Here is a 23,079-nt window from a genome sequence, read left to right as displayed (position 1 = left end):
ATGAAACTATTATAGAGGATTTTGAGTTTTGACAGCTACACAAGTGCTGAATGTTTTTGTTGTTGAGATGGAAATTATCAAAAATGAAAAACGTTGTGGTGTTCCCCAGTGTGGGAAAACAAGATCTACAGGCGTCAGTTGTCGCACAATGTCGCAAAAACATGCTTGCACTTGCTTCCCGCGCCCGCTTTGCAAGAACAATAGCATTCGATTTTTTTGTTGTCATTGGCTACAAACACTTTGATTTAGATCTCATGAGGTTTCTCGGTGATGTTCGACGTTTGCAAACATGAAGATTTGATTAATAAACAATTATTTTGCTTCGATTGGATACCACAGAAAAACAAGTTGTTGGAACGAGAAAGCGCCTCTCCTTCCATCAACGGCCTTACTGATCCACCAAGTAGATAAAATATATCACCAATATTAATATCCAGGGCTTTCTCCATGTTAAAAAAACAAATAAACAAAAAAAAATGCAAAAATTTATTTTGACAACTTGAACGAAAATCCTCTATATCGGCCATATTGCATTCACACAAGAGCCATCTCTAGGTAATTTCGTTCGCCAATTATTATTAATATTATAATTTTAAATGTATATTAAGTAATTCTCTAACGAATCGAATGCAGAAAACTGCATTTAAATACGTCCTACTCTTCAAATTTTCGAACTTCAGTGCTTCGTTTCTGCGACTATATGCCATAAACTATTTAGAGCTGTTTAAATAGAACAAGAGTGTTTTGAGGTCAACAGACTTTAAATGTGTTCTAATTGCTCTACGTTTCCGATTATCGAGTGATTTCATTATCTAGACTCTACGGTATATGCTTTCTATATAGATATATGGATATCTCCAAAACCATCTTTATCACGGATTGATAGCACACACCCAGCTTTCTCTTGAATGCATAAAATTACAGTGGGCATATGGTACATAAGTCTATATTTTCGTGAAAAATATGAGAAAAAACTTAAATTTGCTTACACATATATTCGCGAATAAAATTTATTAGTCTTTATGTATGTATGTATGTATTTATGTATGTATTACTCATGAATGTATGCGTAAATAATGTGAATTGACGGTCACACTAAATGTTATAAAAAAAGGAATAGAAAAAAGTGTTATCAAGGTCAATTAAAAATATTGGGAAGAAGAAATGTATACAAAAAAATTTTATAATTTTGGCAGAATACTAAAAATCTTTTTATAAACAATATATATATATATATATATATATATATATATATATATATATATATATATATATATATAAATACGATTTTTTTTTTATTAATTCACATATTAAAAAAGCGAATTAAATAAATGATCATCTGTTATTTAAAAAATTTATACAAAAAACTTGAAAAACAGGATAAACCTTGTAGGTCTAGTCTAGGAATAATGACCTATCCTTGAATCTTTTAACTTTGAATAAAACCTCAATTAAGTAAAACGCATTCCAGCGTAATATATATTTGAATGTATCATATATATCAATTCAAAAAAAAGATCTACCTCTATGTATTCGTACAGGACACCAAAGCCGACTATTTTCATCTAGGTTACCTAGGAAACTAAACTTTTTCAATCGATTAAGTTTGCCACGAATTTTGAGAAAATGCAAAAATATTATTATAATTATCAATTTGTATTATTTGCCGAAAATTTATGTTTTATCATTAAAAAAAATTGAGTTGTAAAAGTTATCAGAAGTTAAAGATAACAGATATAATTTAGAGTAAGTACAAGGCCATTTTTATGCTATGTCATACTAATATCCTGATCAAACTAAACGTAATGTACGCGCATATTGGGTTGACTACTGAATCAGAAGTATGTCTTTTTTTAACTAAAATTGCAATTAAAATAGCAACACACAGTAAAAACTAAAAGTAGCTATAAAAATTAAATTCTGTAAAGAATCAAACAAGTATTTGACTTCTAAAAATTAATACCTTAAATTTTCAGAAAAATATCTTGTAAATAAAAAAAGTAAGCGCTATATTTGTACCAATGTACCAAGGTACGAAAGGAATATATTTCCTACCGGGTGTCCCACGAAACCTCTTGTTCTTTTTTATTTTCAGTATTTCTCAACTCTTCCACCAAAAATTAGTTTTAATTTTGTAAAGTTAACCCTTAGAAGTTTTGACAAATAGAAATCGATAAGTGGCGCAGGTTAAAACGAAGATATATTGCCTATCATTCTGACAATATGGTATCTGTACTAAGCATAATAACTTAAGCATAATAAGTCTAGTCATATAGCACATATTCGCAACGTTTGATGTAACCTTAGACATATTATAGTTTTTTTTTAAATTTTTCAAAAATTTATCCTTCAAAATTTTGTGAGGTATTTTATATTTAAATTTTCATCTACTTAGATATTTAATTATTTATTAAAGTTAAGTACAGGATTCAAATTTTTTTCCAAAGCTCACGTCAGACCACCTATGATTCAAAACAAGATAGACCTTAAGTAAACAACGAACGAGCAACGCCCTGTTATTACAATTATATAAGATAGAAGAAACAAAACACTGCACCTTAATCCATTTTCCACAGGTGATTGAAATCTATGAATGTTTACAAGGAAATAATTTTATATTAAAAACAATGCAAAAAAGAGTAAAGTAAGTAGCAAAGTACAGTTTTGTGTCTACGTTTTACGTTTGAACGAGCGACGTACGTTAAAATATATATATATAGGAAGCCAAGTAGGCAGCAAAGTGAGCAGAAGCAGGCAGACAGACTCCAAATACCATTACACACAACGGGAGAACGGAACGTTTTACACAGTTCTAGTAGAGCTTGACTTAACAGCCATGCACTTTCAATATTATAGCGTGGGCCATGATACTTAAAACGTTTAAAGATGTAAGTTATTCGAGTAGATCGCTCGGGTTAGCAGATAACCATAAATTTTTAGTGGGTACCTTTTGAATCTGTTGACATCAGATACAAGTCATTGGAACCGAATACTGAAAAAATTCAATTATATACCTGCCTGAACTTGAATTCTGAAATTCTGAAAAAAAACCATTTCCTTTACAAATTGAACCTTGCATTATGTTTTTAACGATTGCCCTTTTTTTTAACAGTTAAAAAACGAGGAGCTAAAATATGAAAAATACCTTCACGAGATATAATCAATCAATACATAGTATCAAAGTCGTCTCAATCTGTCTGGCTGTCCCCAATCCCTATGTATGCTTAGATCTTTAAAACTACGCAACGGATTTTTTTTTCCTAATAGACTGAGTGATTCACGAGGAAAGTTTTTATGTATAATACATGCATAATATAGTAAAGTTACGGATAGAAATAGGGGTTGAAAGGGATGTGCTTCAAAAACTTAAAAAGTTGTGCATCGATTAAGCTCAAATAAGATATACAACCGGCTTCAAGGATTGTTTTTATCTATTTTTAACCTTCGAGTGGTGGAGAGGTGGAGCGAGAAAGTGGGGATAAATAATCAATTATTTTAAAATATATCCAAGTGTGAAACGCTTTTAAGGACCTGAAATAGTGCAAACTGGCAGTTAAGGATGTAAAAGCGCTAAAGCAGTATTAAAAGGCTTGATTTTTTTTTAAGAAGGTGGACTCTTATCGAAGAAATCAATTTTGAAAATTTTAGGGGGATTGCCCGATTATTCGGGCAATCCGATTGTGTTTCGTTGAAGAAATTATTTTGCTTCAGGTGGCGTTAACCTTGGTACACATTTTACAATGCAAACAAAAAATATAGGCAAAAGCACTCCATATTGTTGTACATATCCTCAAAGATAAAATATATTATTTAGAAAATAGAAATTTCCATATTGTCCAAATTAAAATATTTTAGCTGTAATACACTTATGTATATACTACACACATAATATATTAGTCAGACAAACAAATTGATATAATTAGTGTATAGTTAGTATATATTAGATTTTTCAATTTATTTATAAATTTCTTCAATAAAACATTTTCATTATTATTATTATTATTATTATTATTATCACTTTTTTTAAATTAGAAAAATTATTTTAAAGTTTTTTTTTTTTTTTAATATTTTATTTTATTTATTTTTGAATCCGTGCCAAATAGGCTAAAGTTAATATTAGATTAAGTAATGTGAGTTTTATGTATTAATATAATAATAATAATATTACACATTTTAATATACAAAGTATAATTTTTAATAAATATTATTTTAACATTTTAATTAATTATAATTGAATTAATTGTAAATTATTATTTTTTATGAAATATATATTGGTTTTAGTTAAGTTATTTTGGTTTTTTTTTGTTCTTTTTTTAATCATAATATTTTGATTGTAATTCTTGTTTATACATTTTTTTCAATTTGCTTTAAAATCTTATCTCTTTTTATATGCTAACGCGAAAAATATTTTAATTAAAGATGGCTACGTAATTAATTCAAAATTTGAGAATGTATTTTCCATTTAAAATTATTTTTTAAGAATGTACGTTTTTAAGGTGCGTATAAAAGTTACGCTACTTACAACTAAGGTTTAAAAAAAAGTGCTATAAAAACCGTATTCGGATTCCTGGATTTGTTCTGGGTGTTACTGGAATTGTATAGAAAAATGCATCTATTGAATAAAATACATAAGAAAAATCATAGGAAAGGGTTTACGAAAAATGTTCGAATTACTGGAAGTTTCGGATTATCTATCGAATGTTCTGATTACTGAGACTCTATCGCATAAGTACATAGGTTTTTTTTCAAAACATACATTTTCTCATGTGACATTTCTTGATTCCAATGTGCCCCTACCTATAATAGTATAGTAAAATGGATTTAGAGATGATCAAATTTATATTCAAAACATTTGAAAATATAATATTTCGCTATCAATTCGTGCAAAAAAGTGAAATTTACAAAATTTAAAAAACCCCCCACAAATTTTTCGGTTAAGGATCTCTAAGCTAGCACTTGAAACATATTCAAGGCAATCTTCATTGATTTACCTTTCTCCTTAGAGACATCCCAAACTGAATCTTTTTTGAGTTTCGTCGCCTATTTCTTAGTTGTTCCGTGTACGGAACACTGAATGGGCAATTAAATTATCATACAAACGAAAAAAAAATCAAAATCGGTTCATCCGTTTAGAAGCTACGATGCCACTTGATAGACAGACAGACACACACATAGCGGTCAAACTTGTAACACCCCTTTTTTGGTTCGGGGGTTAAAAAAAAGGAACATTGCACAGCTAGATGTAACAACAACCCTAAATACAAGAAAATTCTATGGCCCGTTTTCACACATCACGTAGAAAGTAATCAAAGTGGAATAAAAAATGAAAAAAATCATTATTTCTATTCATTTTTGAAATTAAAACTTTGGAAACAGTTACCAATATTGCATTTAATTTTGACAAGAATGTAAAAAATCCTTGAAATCTCATCCTTTTACTATTGTATATACCTGGCGGCGAAAAATTTGTCGGCAAATTTCATACAAATGGGATGACAAATGTTTCATTTTCTTAAAAAGGCTGTATTTTCAAAATCACCTGACTTTATCATTGGATAAATAGTACCTACCTTTCTTGGAATTACTTGCAAGTGAAAAATTTGTGTAGGCTTAGGTAGTTCCTTAACACTGATGAAAAGTGGGGTGTTGATGAAGTATGGGGTTCGACAAATGGCTTATTGCTAGATTAAAATTGATAAAATTCGGTTTTTTGTAAATCCACCGTGACCTGCAAAAATTGAGTGAAAATTACTCAGTTTTCTATATTAATAAGTTTTTTTTTGCATGGCTTTTGAAAATCGTATAATTTTTTAAAATAGGTTTTTACACCTGGTATAGATTTATTAAACTTTTCACTTTTCAATATTTATTTTTAGCTTAAATTACAATTAACATTTTTATAATTTTTTTTTTGTTGAAGTTTAAATTTTTGTTTCAAAATTAATGTTTGTTTTGATGTGGAAGATAAAGCATCTCACAGGTTTAAGACAATGCTTAAAAATATTTTGGCAAATGATTGCGGAAGTGCCCACTAACATATTTTTTGTTTGTTTTATTTTTGTAACATGTAATTTTTACTTTCGTTAAATTTGGTAAAACATTAAATTAAATGAAAAAGCTCTTCAGGTGTAAAGAAAATTATTTTCCCGTAATATAAGCATTCAGAAATGAAATTATACCACCTTCATATAATAGTACAGGATTGTTCACTAACATTTTGCCACATAAATTATGTTCCAAAAGATGTTAGCTCTTAAATGATGTGGCAACGTGAATTACAAAAAAAAATTATAAAAATATTATTTTATTTCATTTAATAATTAAACAGGGTTGTTTGGTGAGATGTTAACACGTGAATGGGATATATTTCGTTCAAAAAGATATTACCACTTAAATGGGAATGTTGCTCTAGTATTATTTTCTTAAAGTATATGTCTTCTGATTTAATTGGTAACATGTTTTTGTACAAAATATTTCCCGTTTACGTGATAACATCTTATTGAACAACCCTGTATACATATTATAAATGAAATGTAATAAATGATATTGAATTAACCTTATAGGTACAAAGTAAATTTTGTAAAAAATTATATTTTGATACCTGTATTTTAACACTATTATAGTCATAGAATTTTACAATATACCCACAGTTTTGTTGCTTTAATTTTAACACTCAAGCGCCTCACCATTTCAAAATTTATCGATCGAGTAGCCTTCTAGTTCTTTTAAGGTCTTTTGGGAGCTAAAATTCTACACCAATAGCCAGGATAATAACGAAAAATTTGTTTATTTATATAAAGACTCACTAACGTTGATATAAAAAACGATATATTAACCATAAACTTGATAAAAAAATAATTTTATAAAGTTCGTAAATTGCGTCTCATATTAGGCGCAGAGTTATTATAAGACGTTTCAGAAACTACTTGGGGGTGTGCCATATTGTTTTTTATCAAAAAGTCGAGTGTATACTAAGAAGATACTAAGAAAATTGAGGATGCACGAGCGCCAGGACAATTTTTTTGGATAAACGGAAGATTTTAGGGGGAGGGGAGGTAACCGATTATTAGATAAATAAATGACTTCAAAATTAGGCATATTTCACGTTGGTTTTACGGAAAAACATTAGATGGATGATATGTTTTCATAGATTTTTCTAACCTGAAAACAAAAAAAAACCCGTTGGGTCTTACTAATTAAGGATGTTATCAATTTTGATGGTGAATTATGTTATAACTTGACAATATAAGACGAAAAGTTATAATACAATTTTTAGATATTTGGGGTAATTTTCAAAATATCGAAAATTGAAAATTTTGTTTAATTATTTAGCTTTCGATATTTCGAAAATCAAGGCAAATATCGATAAACTGTATTCTTATTTTTCGTCTACGTTCATGAAGTTATAAATAAAATTCATCATCAAAGTTGAAAATAAGGTACAAATAATTTCAACCACAAGTTTGAATTTGCCTTGGCGCTCGCACTACTTTAAATGCGTTTAAAAAGCATGTAAAATTTCGTGATATAAAATGTAAAGAGTTGATCGATTCAACCATAGCGTAATCGATTGAGAAGTAGTAGTAGAAAGTTAAGAAATTGAAAATTGAAAAAATCCTAATCCTACTGGCTGAAGGTATGACTTACTGTTCAGCCAAATTTTTTTAAAAAATAAAAATTTTTCTTTTCTTGCTTTCAACCTTAAATATATAGAAGTTGTATGGCACTTACCTACACGCACAGAATTTTTATAATCTCGTTTAATCCTTTAATCGTTCGATTTTATTACTTGGAAAGCGTTGGCCAACATATATTCAATAGGTCAATAAATTAAGCTAAGGTCAGCTTAACGAAGTTTGATTGTGTAAATTAAATAAATAAACTATATAAAAATAGAAAAAAATTTTTTTCACCTACTTATGAGTCTCAATTATAAAAATAAACTCTTTTTTTTATTTTTTCCTACTTCTATCTTTGTCTATAATTTATTACGTGCAAATAGATATTTTTTTTGAAAAATTATAATGTTAATCATTGCAAACGCCACAATGTCGTCCTTGATACTATTTCTTTATTCATTATTTTGGTTAAAGAGGATTATTATTCTACTTAATTTTTAAATAAAAACTTTTTATTTTCTCAGTTCTCATGCTTTCACTTTCATAGTCAGTTGCCATCAAATAACCAGTAAACAGAGATTAGATGCTAAAAGACGAAAACCTTAAAAATATTTAAAATTTGGATTGCACAAATTGGGTGAATACTACAAAAAATGCTTCAACATAAAATACAATTAAATTTTGGCAAGAAATAATTGATATTCTTTCATCTATAAATTGAATTTGTATCTTCATCAGCTGTATTACCTTAAAAAAAATAGAGTTTTTTGAATTTTTTTTTTAACTGAATGTTTTGCAGAAAAGAAAAATTTAAGTTTCATCCTAAATTAACTTTCTATAGGCATGATAAAATGTTAAAAAAGAGCACATGAAGATAATACGCTGAGGAATAATGGAAACGATCTTTGAAATACGATTGCATAAAAAATCCTTGTAAACTAATTTAATTACATTTTGTTAAGAAAAAAAGTCGTGTCGAAAAATACATATATATCTCGGGAAAAACAGTTGAATTTAGTCGGCGCAGGAGTTAAAAAAAGAATAAAAAGTGTGGGAAAGGGGGGGGGATTTAATTGCACATTTATCATCGATATTGAAAAAAACATAATGTTTTTTTTAAGTTGACATATGCTTGAAACTCAAAAAGTTGGTTTATCGCTAAAATGCTCCAAGCAAAAAATGTTGGGTGTATCGGCGCATACATTACGCAGACATTAAACTGGACCTAGGTTTTCAGGATCAATGAAACTCTGTACTGTTTCCTGAAACTCTCAGTGAAACTCTACGCCATAACTGGTAATAGATAGAAGAACACTTTAAATTAGAAAGTTGTTATTGGTTAAAAAAGTAACTTCTTTTGTTCTTTTCCACAAACCGTACAGTTGATGTAAAAACGGACAGAAAAGTTTTACCCAAAATTATTTATTCGTATCAAAAGTGTTAATTCATAATTGTTTTTGCTGAATGTAAGCACTATTCGAAAGAAATTTTCTAATAAAAGTAGGAAATTTTCTAGAAAAAGCTGGATTTTTGTTAATAAATAACTGTCAAAACTATTCGGTTTACAAAAAATGTTTCAAACAAAATAGTTCGGGTTTTTATAAAGAGCAATTTTCTTATATAATGTGTTCGTCTAATGTTTGCCAGTTAAGAGTGAGGGTTTAATTGAACCTGAAAACTGAGATCGAATTCAATGCTTGGATAAGACGTGTACCTACCTTTGAATCTAACAGTTTTTGTATGGAGATTTCTCAATTTATCTTATTTTTGAGTTTCACGCATATATTAAGTTGAAAACACGGTTAAACACTATATGAAAGAATTTTTAGTTTTTGAAGATTTTAACAATGTTTAGATATCTATTACAATAATACTTTTTTATTTTTTTAAATTGAAATCCTTATGAAGAAAATGAGACCCTACTGAGATCTGTATAACGAAATAAAATAGATTTTTCATTCAACTTAAAAAACAGTTGATTTTTTCGAAAAAATCCTGCTTTATTCATTTATGAATATTGCTGTATTATTAAGAATTCTATTTAGGCAAAAGTCTCTAAAATATCTATCCTTGAGAAGTGAGTTTCCAATACGGTTCTAGGACTACAAACCGTGTTCATATACAATCCTTTTAAAAATATATTTTCTATAATATGCCAGTCGAATGAGACAGTTAGCCGACCACAAAAAAATTTTTTATTTTATTATATTATCGAATAATTTATTGCAATTGGCATAGTAATATATGTTACGTAAACTTGAAAAACGATTATCACTAACACGAGACATGAATTTGTTTTATTTAATACAATCCTACATTCAAAAATATGTCTTCCCGTTTTTCAGATGAGACAATTTTTTATTTTGGTTTTAGAGGACAGTTCACCCATTAGTGTCAAACAATTTAAAAAAGCATATTTCTTCTTTTTTTTTCATGTGAAATTTTTTGTTTCTTGCCTACCTACATTTTAGTGTTAACGGAAAATTTGGACACCGTAGCCTGACGTTTGTTTTACGACGAATATTTATATTTACGAACATGCTTTTTTTCACATGTTTTAACAAAGGTGTTCATTTCGATGATTCCCTGTATTTTAAGAATGTGCCAGGACAATTTTGGATAAAAGGTTAGATTTTTTTATATGCAGTTGGACTGAAGTCTAAATCAATTTTGAAAATTTTGGGGGAGTTGCCCAATTATTTAAATAAATGACTTCAAAAGTAGGCATATTTAATACAGGTCTTATTAGAAAACGGTAGATGGATGATATATTTGCATAGATTTCTCCAAAACTAGTCGGTGGAAATTAAAAAAAAAAAAATTATTGAAAACAAAAAACCCTTGTCCCCGACTAATTAAGGATGTATGAGCACGGTAGTGGGGACACAAATTAAAAAAAACATAAATTTTCATTTTGATGGTAAATTATGTTATAACTTGACAATGTACGACGAAAAGTAAAAATAAAATTTTTTAATATCTGAAATAATTTTCGAAATATCGAAAATTTTATTTAATTATTTAGCTTTCGATATTTCGAAAACCAATGCAGATATCGAGATATTATTTTTCATCTACATTCATGAAGTTATAACAAAATTGATCATCAAAGGTGAAAAATAAGTACAAAAAATTTCACTCAGTCAGTCATAATCTTGGTGCTCGTACTACCTTAAACCAACCTACGGCGATAGTTTTATATATTTATCGTTTAAATATTTTAAATAAACGATAAAGAAAATCAAAATTTAAGTGTCTTATGTTTTTTGGAATTGAATTTATTATGATAGAACTATGGGGTTTCTTTGATGCTTCCCTTAATTGAAAGTTTACTATTTTGATTTCAATAATTTGTCACTTTTTAACCGACTTCAAGCACAAAAAGAGGAGGTTGTCAATTCGACTGTATATTTCTTTTTTTTATGTGTGTTATCTCAGAACTTTTGACTGGGTGAACCGATTTTATGATTCTTTATCTATTTAAAAGCTGGTGCTTCCCGTGTCATTTTGGTCCAGTCCCATTTCATTTTGGTCCAGTTCTGACAACCTCATCCATGAGAAACCCATAAAAGTCTTAAATTTGCATTAAGTATGCACGACAAGAGGACGAATAACTCAATATCACGCCAACCGATTTCGATGATTTTTACTTTGTAAAGCATATTAAGTTGTTTTGGAAAAGTTTATATTTTGAAGTCGGTTTTCTTTTTGTTAAAAGTTTCCCACCCCCTACATCAGAACCTTAACTATTTATCAATGAGGAAACATAAAAGCTATAAAGTTAAATTTTAAAGTAACAATTCCTCTACTCAGATTGTCCTTGTTTAAATAATTTCTGAAGGCTATCAGAAACAATAAATTTACTGGATATAATTTCCATTGCAAATTAAATTTACATTTGTTTAAAGGATTTTCAAACAATTTCAACAAAAAATCAAAATCAAAACAATAGAAAACACGTGACCCCTTTGAAAAAGTCAAAACAATTAAATTTAAATAAACGATTTGGAATTCTTCAAATCAAAATATATTATTATACGGAAATGAAAATTTTAAAAATGTTGTGTAATACCAAAGTTTTAATAAAAAAAAAAAAAAAATTGTAAATTAACCATTTGTATGTTAAAAATTTTATTAAAAAGTCATTTAACCAGTTTTTTTAACAAGTGCTTTTTTTTTATTTGTAAATTCCATTGGTGGATGCCAACGACACTCCCCCCTACATGACAAATGAGTGAATTAATGAATATTAATGATATGTATATCCTATGATTTTTTTTTTGGCCGTGTCCTGGAAAATATTTTATTTATGAGTATGTTGACTAAGTTTATTTTAAATATACAGGACACACAATAAATTTTTATGATCTTTAAAACAACGACATGGACGAGAAAGTTTCTTCATGATCTAAAGTTCTTTTCAATTAGAATTGTTTTTTATTGAAAATGCTGGTACTGGCATACCAACGCTTGGGAAATTAACGCTGATCCAACATTCGGAAAGGGTTGGTAAACCAAACCTTGATTTATCATTGACCAAGCTTTGGAAAACGTTTGGCAAACCGAAGATCGATTTATAAGCGTTGGCCAAGGCAAGGTAGTATTATCTATTTGAGATGGTAGCTTTAAAGGTTATCTGAATAAAATTTGTAGTAAATTAATTAAACAAGATTCCAATTTTGATAAAATTTTGTGTGTTTGTTCAAACGGATTTTATATTTACAATTCGGTCCAATACAAAATGTTTTTGAGGGTTCAGCACCAAAAAATTAAAATCCATGAAACGAATGTAAATCTTATATTACATTACATGTTACTATTCAAATTTATTTATTTGCGCTCCCACCATATTTATCTATTATTATTTAAGTATTGTGAATGGGCATTTATAAGAGCTATATACGAGCGCAGCAATCTGGACTTCCGTCGACAGTCCTCATGACTGACTTCCTTTTTTTGTTTCGCCCTTGAAACTCCCACGAAACCTTTATTTTTTTATTTTTTCAAGGACACATTGCGTTAGTATCAGTATTTTGACCAATATTTCGAATTGAAAATAGGTATATAAGTTCTCGTGGAATGTGATGCAAACTTCAAAAACACCAATGGTATAAGAGTAAGCAACATCAGGAAAAAGTTGATTTAAAGGCCCCGGTTTTTTGATGATTCTTTTTTGTTTTAAATTAAGGATGTCGTCTGGTATCTGGTATCTGAGAGAACGTGATCAAATCATTTTATGGCTGTAATGCGATTTAGTTTTATAATTAAAGAATGTTATTTTAATTTGTCAGGCAGAAATTCGATTTCATTACCAGTGTTAGTCAACGCAATTACTCACCAGTGCAAGATGTACTTAACTCCGAAACTCATCCGTCTTAAAATCAACTCTGAAAAACGTTTCAGCTCTTGTACCTAAATGAAAATTTCTTTTTCTTATACACACTGTATAAATTTAAAATCACTTTTTTATGATCAATAGTTACAGTGTTAAATTTCCAATTTTTTTTTGTGATTAACTTTAAATACGAAATGAAATTTTTGTATAAATGTTAATATATTTAAAATATTAATATTTATCTATGACTAAAAAAAAGTCTGATTTATGAACAAACGGAACATTTTCATGGTCATATTCCAATAAAGTCAGTCAGTGGTTATAAAATGCACGATATATTAGAAATGTGTATACCGGGTGGTTATCATTTTATTATTTAACTGTAATAATACCCGCCCTCTTCGTTGGACCATTGAATTGTTGAATATCTATCTTTTTCATACTTCTCTATACTTTTTTCATAAAAAAAGAATCAAGTCGATACTGTTGAAATTTGTCCGATATCAACAAACCGACGTGATCTTACGCTTTGAAATTAAAAATTTTCAAAATTGTCGGATATTATCGGAGAGTCAATTATTCAGGTTAATATTCATAAATTTTCAGCTGTTGGGGCAATAATTTAGATTACCTAATAACTAAATCCACACAAATTTTTGACTTGTTGCAAATAAAATAAAAAAATGTACGGTAGCTTTCTATTCCTATTCAGTCTATATTCGTATTCTGTCTTTACTTACTGGCATGTATTGGCTTCGATACGTAATAATTTTTTTTAACTATGTATCTTTACAAAAAAACTTCAACAGATACCAAAAATCGACATCTTGCTTACCTAGAGAACATTTTCAATCGATTTCTAAGTTGTCATGCATTTTGAGAAAATGCCATTTTGTATTTTGTCAAAATTGTATGTTTTACTATTTAAAAAAATTGAGTTGTGAAAGTTATCAGTATTTAAAGAAAACAGCGGTAATTTAAAGTAAGTACAATGCAATTTTTTATGTTATGTCATAATAAATATCCCAATCAAACCAAACGTAATGTACTCACATATTGGGTTGACTATTAAATCAGAAGTATGTCTTTTTAAAACTAACACTACAATTATTTCATACAGTAAACACCAAAAGTAGCTATAAAATTAAATTATTTAAAGAATCAAACAAGTATTTCACTTCTAAACTTAATACCTTAAATTTTAAGAAAAATATCTTGTAAATAAAAAAAGTAAGCGCTACATTTATAATGTACCAAGATACGAAAATAATATAGTTCCTACCGGGTTTCCCACGACACCCCTCGATATTTTTATATCTTTAATGTTTGATCGATTTTATCTGAAAATTGTAGGAATATTAATTGGGACAAGCTATAATAATTATTGAGCTAATGAATGGCTAAACAACAATATAAAGCATAAAACACATGTGTCAATAGAACATACTTAAATGTAAGTGAGTACTTATATTAAAAGCAAGATATTACAATACCTTGAGGCCAGACCAGGCCGTATGCGGACATTTACAAACGACATAACATTTATTACTACTACACACAATTTTTATTATAATCAAGTCGATTAAAGTCCAATAAAATTTTTTTTTAAATCCACCTTATGATAGACATGCTTTAAGAAAGTACTTGTAACGGGATTTTTATAAAAAATTACTTCCGTATAAATGCATTTATAATTGTTAGACGTCTGAGGAGAATTTCTTCCTCAAATGAATGAAAATCTTCAAAATAATATTAATTAAAAATAATGCAATTACGCAAAAAAATTGTTGTTAAAAATACACAATATTTACAGGCATATATATAACTTTGGTCCAATGGGACTCTATCAAGGCTAATTTAAGACAAATAAATGAGCTTGATGATGCTCTTCCCTTATATACTCTGACTAGAAGTATTGTCATGGTAATCGGATATTCAAGACTATTTGTAAAAGGGAAAAATTTCAATGTTTGTTCTGATGCGCGTTTTTATAAAAAATAATTATAATGATAGTTTAAAAAATCAAAAACCCGACTGCTTTAATTAAAATTTGAAAAGAAAGAAGCAAGTCCAGTTGTTTATATAGCAGCTTTAACAGCCGGAGCCCAATTATTGGGAAGATTTGAGACGATCTGGATTTTAATGGACTCTTAAATTGCTATGAAAACAACGAGACTTGTTTTTTTTTCAGATTTTATTTGAGGGTATTTTTAGTGACCAATTTACTTTTCGTAATTAAATTTAAACATATAACTGATATATATTTTTGTAACTCCCTTTTAGTTTCCTTTATTTGGATACCCTTTTCGATAGGTTTGGTTGCTTTATTTTTTATTGACGTATTACTATTTCGCGCCAAAAAACTGCCATTTTGACTTTTTTTCGAACACATATCCATGGACATGGTTTTTAAGACGAATAAAGCAATACTTTTGAACTGTCCACATCCATCAAGCCCTTTAGAAGATACGAGGTAATAAAGACATTTACAAACAAATATACATACCTATAAGATACGCGCAGAAAACATAATCTCTTCTTGACAGTCGGGTAAAAACAGAACTGAATTTTTTAGACAGTTATTTTTACTCACTAATTTCATGTAAGCCTTACCGGTGTATAGTTTATCGGGGTCAAAATATAGCGATTTTTTAAGTGTTGATAAAATACAACGTCGTATTTTGGACAGGAATCGAGTAAAATGGAATTTAAGGTTGTACAAGCTCCAAGACTTGTGGTTTAAATTATTTTTATCTTACTTTCAATTTTGGTAATTAATTTTGTTATAACTTCATGTATGTAGACGAAAAATAAGAATAAAATTTTTCGATATCTACCTTGGTTTTCGAAATATCAAAAGCAACTCCCTCCTAAAATTTTTAGAATTGATTTTGATTGATTGATTGATTCAAGATTACTTATTTACCTTTAAATTGAGCTCTAATCAAGTCCAATAAAATCAAACATAACAAAATTATACACTTGTAAAATTGTGTATTTTTAATGAAAATCTAGCTACCACAATTTTAGTACGATTCGAATGAAATCCATATATATATTGCTTTTGGTAATTGGAAGGTTATAAAAATTTGCCAAAGCCTAAATAATATACAATATATATTGTAATGCATAAAAAGGATACCCACACTGTTTGAATAATTTACCTGAATGAATATATGAATATGAAAGTTATATGAGTATTTTCATTTCAAGACTTTTTTTTTTAGTTTCTTGACATTTGATACATGAAAATATTAATTATTAAATTATGCATAATTAAAAAAGTGAAAGACTTACTGATTGACTTCAATACGTTCCTCATTGTATCTTTGATGGAAATCCGTTAATTCTTTTAATAAACCATCTTCAATCATTTTATCCACACGTTTGTTCAAACGTTCATCCAAAATTTTCTGGAAAAACAAATGAGAATATTAGACAAAAAGAAAATATTTAAAAAAAAAGTTCTACATATTTTTTATTAAAACCTTGAACAAAATGAAATTTTGCTTGCAGCAAAATATTATTAAGTCTGTCATGTGTATGACCTTTCATAAATAATTCAAAGGGCAAAGTTTATATTCATGAATATATTTAGATACATAAGAGAAAAAAAGTTTTTCTGTTGCTTAAATTTGCGACCTGTGGTATGACCTAGGTTTTTATTGACGTCTGCTAGGTCGTTATGAGTTTTAGTTCTATATATCGTTACGAAAGTTGAAAACTTACGCCTTTTTATCAAAATATTTGGGCAAATTTATAAAAAGTTCAAAACTTACGCCTGTTTAGAAATATATTTGAGAAATATTATGGAGAAGAGTTTAATTTTTTAAATCCTGAATCATTTCTTCAATTTAAGAAAGCATTCGATGAAGTATACAATTTAATACTGTCTTTTGAAATCATATTTTAAAAATCGATATTTCCAAGTTAAAGTTCTGGAGAAGTTATCGGACTTATTACCAATTCAATCTGATGTACCGCAGATCAGAGTTCTGGGTCAGATCAGAGAACTCTCTACTTGATTTATAGCGCGGACTTATCAAGTTGCAGAAAAAATAGCACAGTAACTAAGTGTAGCTTCTTAAAAGGGTTCGAAAGTGTGGTTTACTAATGAACTAACAAAAATCTGTACAAGGAACATGAGAGGGGCAGAGCCTTTGAGAGGAGTAGTCAGCAAACACAGGAAAATGAGGTGAAATATTTCGGAATATACACATCTGGCCAGAGAGGAAACGACAGTGTTTTAAATTTTATAAACTGCACTTGCCATTATGAATCAATGTTGGGCCTGTGTGGACTTTTGGGATTCATCTATGAGAACTGCTAACATTATAGCTCTTCAACGGTTGCAATTATCGAAAGTGTTACGAATTAATTTGTGAATTTCGATGGTATGTGCATATTTTTCGTAGTCTCGAAATGTCCATAGTGTGTGAAGAATTTGCGCGTTTCAGTGACACTTGACAATGAAGTTAGCTTGATAAAATGAAAGATAGGGACATAATCATATAAAATGAATCTATTCTCTTTAAGTTGACATATAAACATAGATCTCTGTAAAACGATTAAATAATTATTGCGTATGTTTAGCAAAATTATAAAAAAAAAGACAATCAAACGTCCTTGACAATCCGGTCGGTCCCAAAAGTATGATAATTTTAAAACAGACATGATATTATGTACTATTAAATTTTTAATAGCAGCTCAATTAATTTAATAATAAATATTATAAAAAAATTTACATAAATCAATTAATTTTGTTTTGTTTTATAAAACAGATCATTTATTTAGCAAACATACAGTTTATTTGTTAATTTGTCAAATTACGTCATAAAAAACGTAGCTCCATTTTCCATAATTGGAATGAATATAGGTAGAGCTGCCTGTTATCATAAAATTAGCAACAGAATTTCGATAATAGGGACATAAAAAAAGAGGGTATATCTTTTATAGAAAATCAGAATTGAGGTTTTGGTATTTTCCAATAAGCAAGACAATTCTTTTAGATTTTTGGGTATATAGGCAGCAAAGTTTTTTCCTGTAAAATTTTCTCAATCTATAGGTCTGGTATTTAGTAAAGAGGTCTACTTTTCTATCGTTCAGTTTAATAAAAAAACCTATTTTGAAACATAATATTTTTTCCTCCTCAAAGTAGTATGTATCTTTTATTTATTATTATTAATTTTTTTATTCAAAAAATTCGGCGGTGTTTAATAAATTGCATGTAAATCAAAATCAGACAATCCAGCTGTGAGTAGTTGATATTTGGATAAGTGAAAGCTTGCAGAGAATTGCAAATATTATCTAGATCAAGTCATTTACATGATATTTTTATCAATTTTGTATCAAATTATTTGGTTGTCAATTTTGGAAGTTGAATAATTATAACTAATAATCAATTGCATCTTGAGGATTTCATTAATTTCATGTTTGACGAGACATCGATCCATTTCACCGATTATAAATTTTTTTAAATAAAATTTACAAGTACAATTCATGTAACTTTTGAAAAAGATGCCATGGTCTTTTACAGAAACAGGGTAACACGGCCTTTGATAGCAATCGAGACGTATGAGATAAAAAGTATTGATAAAATTTTGAGAAATTTCAGAATACGGTTTCCAGATGGTGCTAGAAAATTATATAAAGCATCTCTGAGCGATTGAGCTCTCCCAAGAAAACGCCTTAAATAAGTTTCTAGCGACGAAATAACCGGTACAGAAAAATCAGAAAAATATGTTTTCCATATTTCTATTCTCTGACAATTATTTAATTTTACATGCTTTATAAATTGATTAATATATCTCGGTTCTTATCAATGACTTCGTATTACACTGTTTCTAAAAAAAGACCTTGCCACCTTAGTAAAAAGGTATTTGAAGTTAGATATTGCAAAATTAAAATTTAGATGCGTGATAGAGTTTATCAAATGTTAAAATTGCTATTGATCAAAATTGTAGACAAAACTGTCCTAATTAATAAGGTGTGATCGTAATCCTATATTTGAGTGTCTACGATCGGATCTGTAATTTTTTATCAATATCGGGTCGAATATGATTTCGAGAAAAAATGCGATTATGTTTTGAGAGACTGAATTGAACAACTTTTCATTCTTTTGTGTTTGATCATCCAAACATCGTTCGAAAACATTCTCTAGAACTTTCACGTGTTAGCTTTCTTGTGTTTTGTGAAATAGCTTTAATTCCGGATTATCCATCAGCTATTGTTTATCATTATCACCCTTTAAAATTTTTGACAAAACTTTGGAAGTTGTAATAAAGCTGTAATATTACGATTTAGTAAAAATATAATCGTTGTTTGTGAGATTATTAACATTTTCTCAAAGGAATTTTTTTTTTTTTATTTATTTATTTAAAGTCGTTTTTTAACGTCGAGGTCATTAACGACTACTATTTACAAATCATAAATTACAAAACATTTTCTAAATTTTATCTAATAAATTCTCTTCTCAAAGGAATTGTTATGCCGTAATGAAAGTTTGGTATAATTTTTGGAATAAATGATTATTTAGCAATAAAAATTTGAAAATTACTAAAAATTTTTGGAAATAATACCCTTTTTTTGTAAGATAACTATTTTTTGTCCAATTACCTGGTTTTAAATTTATTTATCTACGCCCGTGAGAAAAAAAGTACTTTTCTTACTCATTATGCGTGGAAAAAATAGTTCATTACCGCCCTAGTGTAATAATGAATTCATACCGGCACTAGGACAGTAATGAATTCAGTTACTATAGTAACTTGTTTAATTTTCTATTTTTCAATAAACCATTAATTTTAAATAATAATTATCGTTCATTCTCACATTTTAAAAACGTAAATAAAGTTTTGTACAATATACGTGTGGTAACACCTTATTAACGTACTCCTGTAATTGTCCCACTTGTGTTCAGCACTTGTTGTGCAAACCCAGACGTACGTTAATAATGCTGCTATCCCACTATTTTCGAATGTAACTATTAATTTGGTTATGGTGTGCTTAACCACTTACAAAATACAATCGTCAAATGCGAAAAGGAAATATTTTTTTTGAGTCCTCTAGGGTAAAACCTGTTTGTAAGATAACATTTCATAATAATTTCTTTAATAATTTTTTTTTTTAAATAATACGTAATAATGATGAAAATTTCTATAAGCATTACTTAATTAATAACACATAACATACAATAGTCAATAGTTAGTGAAAGTCAAGGGCATTGATTATCATAATACAAAGTGTGTATAGACATTAGACACACAAACACACACACACACATGTTAAGTATGTGAATAACGAGTTAAGCCGTCAAAACTACTTAGCTAAGAATGTCGCGTTCATCGTCACAAATATACTACTACTTTCATAATAATATGGATATTTAGCATATAATATACATTTACTGACATTATAACGAGAATTATTATTAAAGGCCTAGTTAATAATTATTATCTAATATCGATTAGCAAACGTGTTATTACGTAACTTATACTATAAAAGCAGGTGACTTATAAAAAAAGGTGCTTCGTTATAGAAAGTATAATTCGCTGACACGCACTTTAAAAAAAACTGGCAAACCTTTACCACTCGAGGAAGTAATAAATATCTCGGAAGACTTGCTTATACGAAAGGCTGATCAATATTGAGTGTCCCAACGTTAAATTAAGCAAATTTTCTGCATTTTTCCAATAGGGCACTCCACTATTTTTGAAAAAGTACTTCAAAACGTTGATTTTGCTAATAAAAAGCCACCAAAAATTTATTTCGGAAAAATACACACGCTTTCTTGCCAAAAACTTAAATTAAATTTTAAACCTTTTTTAAACTGTCAAAAACGCGGCCATCCAATTTGATGATGTAATATGGGTATCACTATACGAAATAACACAAATAAGTTTGACAGATATATTCATAGACATCTGATTATAATAAATATAAATCTTATCTTATATATTTAAACGAGCAATTCTTGTATATATATATATATATATATATATATATATATATCAACGATCTTGGAAATGGCTCCAACGATTTTCATGAAAATGAGTATGTAGGGGTTTTTTGGGGCGATAAGTCGATCTAACAAGGTTTCATTTTAAAGAAACGTCGTTTTATTCGTTTTTTCATGAAAAACTGAAACATACATCGCAAAATATGACTCTTCCTGACATCTATTGGTGTATATCGTAGTTAATGAAATAAAATCCATTACCGGGACATTCAAATTGGTATTTGTGTGGAGACATTTAAAACGGTCTTCTATTAGTGATAAAATTTGTGTCTTTTTAAGAATACCGAGCAAAGCTCGGTCATCCAGATATTACTTATTATCTATGTATACATTATACCCAGCTGTCTACACTGAACTAATTGATGGTCTATGACTCATACCGCTATGACATCACAGCAGGGCTTAGCCGCGTTTTAGGTCACGTGATATACAGTTTAAAAATTACGATTTTTAATTTTAATATTATACAAGAAAAATGTGCTTTTATGACTCGAAATCAGAATATTTCTTATACTTTTAAAATTTATAATACCATGCTTTTTTAAAATTTCATGATTTATTTTTGACTGACGATACTTAATACCCTATTGCGCAGAGCCACTCTCTCGGCTTACTATTGAATTGGAGCATTATATATATATGGATCTTTCCATTTATTTATTTATTTATTTATTTATTTATTTATTATAAACGGGCAGCTAACCCTTTACAAGTATAATTAGTATGTACATAAATAAAAATAATTAAAATATAAAATATAGAAATACAATAAATTTAGGAATAAAATAAATACAATAATTTAAAAAAAAATGATATAAATATCTACAATAAATACAATAAAAATTGTTATAAAATATAATTTAAAAGAACAAAAAAAAAATTGTATATATAAAATAAAAGAAAGTGAAAACTTATACATTAAAGCAATGAATTTTAGTGCTATGGCTAAGAATTATTATTTTGTATACTTCTCTTAAATGTATATAAATTTTGTTGAAAAAAATCAATGGAATCACAGAAGTTAATGTATAGCCAAGTCTGAAACCAATCATTCTCAAAAATTTTCTTTGTATGCTTTCAATTCTGTCGATGTAGCATTCATAGTGCGGGGACCAAACTAATGTACCATATTCTAAGATAGGACGAACTAATGCAAGATACAAGGTAAGTAAAACGTTCATGTCTGTAAAGTTAGAAGAAGTTCTAAAAATAAAGCCTAGCATTCGATGCGCCTTTTTACAGGTGGTATCGATATAATGAGCAAAGGACAAATCATGACTCATAATTACACCTAGATCTCGCACCTTCTCATACCGAGCCAGTGTGTGACTATTAATTGTGTAGGGATTGAAAATTGGGGATTTGTTTTTATAATAACTAACGATGGAACATTTGGAGTAATTCAAATATAATTGATTAATTTCGCACCAGTTATCTAATTGATTAATGCAGTTTTGAAGAATTGCACAGTCATTATCAGAGGAAATAGGCAAAAATAATTTAAGATCGTCTGCGAATAACAGAAAGGAGCAACGTTGTAAGAATGGTTTGATATCGTTAATATATAACAAAAAAAGGAACGGTCCAAGATGTGAACCTTGGGGTATTCCTGAAGTTGCTAAATAGATAAAAGAAGAAGAAGATTCCAAATTAACGAATAGCCGTCTTCCACTTAAATAACTGGATGTCCAGTCCAATAATGGGCCGGAGAAACCATAGGCTTGGACTTTGGAAATAAGGATATTATGGTTTACTTTGTCAAACGCTTTACTAAAATCCGTGTAAATGACGTCCAATTGATTGCCTCTTTCAAATGCATTAAGAACTTCGTTTTGAAATATTAAGAGGTTTGTATTAGTTGAGCGTCCTTGAGTAAAACCATGCTGTTCCGAGATTATAATATTTTTGAAAAATGGAGTAATAAAATCCAACACGCAACTTTCAAAGATTTTCGCAATTGTAGATTGAATTGTGATTGGGCGATAGTTACGAACGTCAGATTTATTGCCAGATTTATAAAGTGGTACAACTCTACTTATTTTTAAGCAGTCAGGAAACACACCAGTTGCAAGAGAATAGTTGAAAAGGTATGTAAGAGGATTGACTAAGAT

At 28.6% G+C, this 23,079-nt stretch overlaps 1 protein-coding gene across 1 annotated transcript in view; it reads right to left on the bottom strand.

The window, feature by feature from the left end:
- Positions 1-23,079, bottom strand: part of LOC123298835 (tRNA dimethylallyltransferase) — a 320,886-nt gene that overhangs the window by 57,829 nt on the left and 239,978 nt on the right. Inside the window, exon 5 of the mRNA XM_044880930.1 lies at positions 16,252-16,367. Coding sequence (XP_044736865.1) covers positions 16,252-16,367 — 116 coding nt within the window. The remainder of the gene's footprint in view (positions 1-16,251; positions 16,368-23,079) is intronic.

Source organism: Chrysoperla carnea, chromosome 4, assembly GCF_905475395.1.
Source record: "Chrysoperla carnea chromosome 4, inChrCarn1.1, whole genome shotgun sequence".
Classification (NCBI taxonomy): Eukaryota; Metazoa; Arthropoda; class Insecta; order Neuroptera; family Chrysopidae; genus Chrysoperla; species Chrysoperla carnea.
Note: the sequence above shows the minus strand (reverse complement) of the source record. Positions and strands in the feature narration are given on the sequence as shown.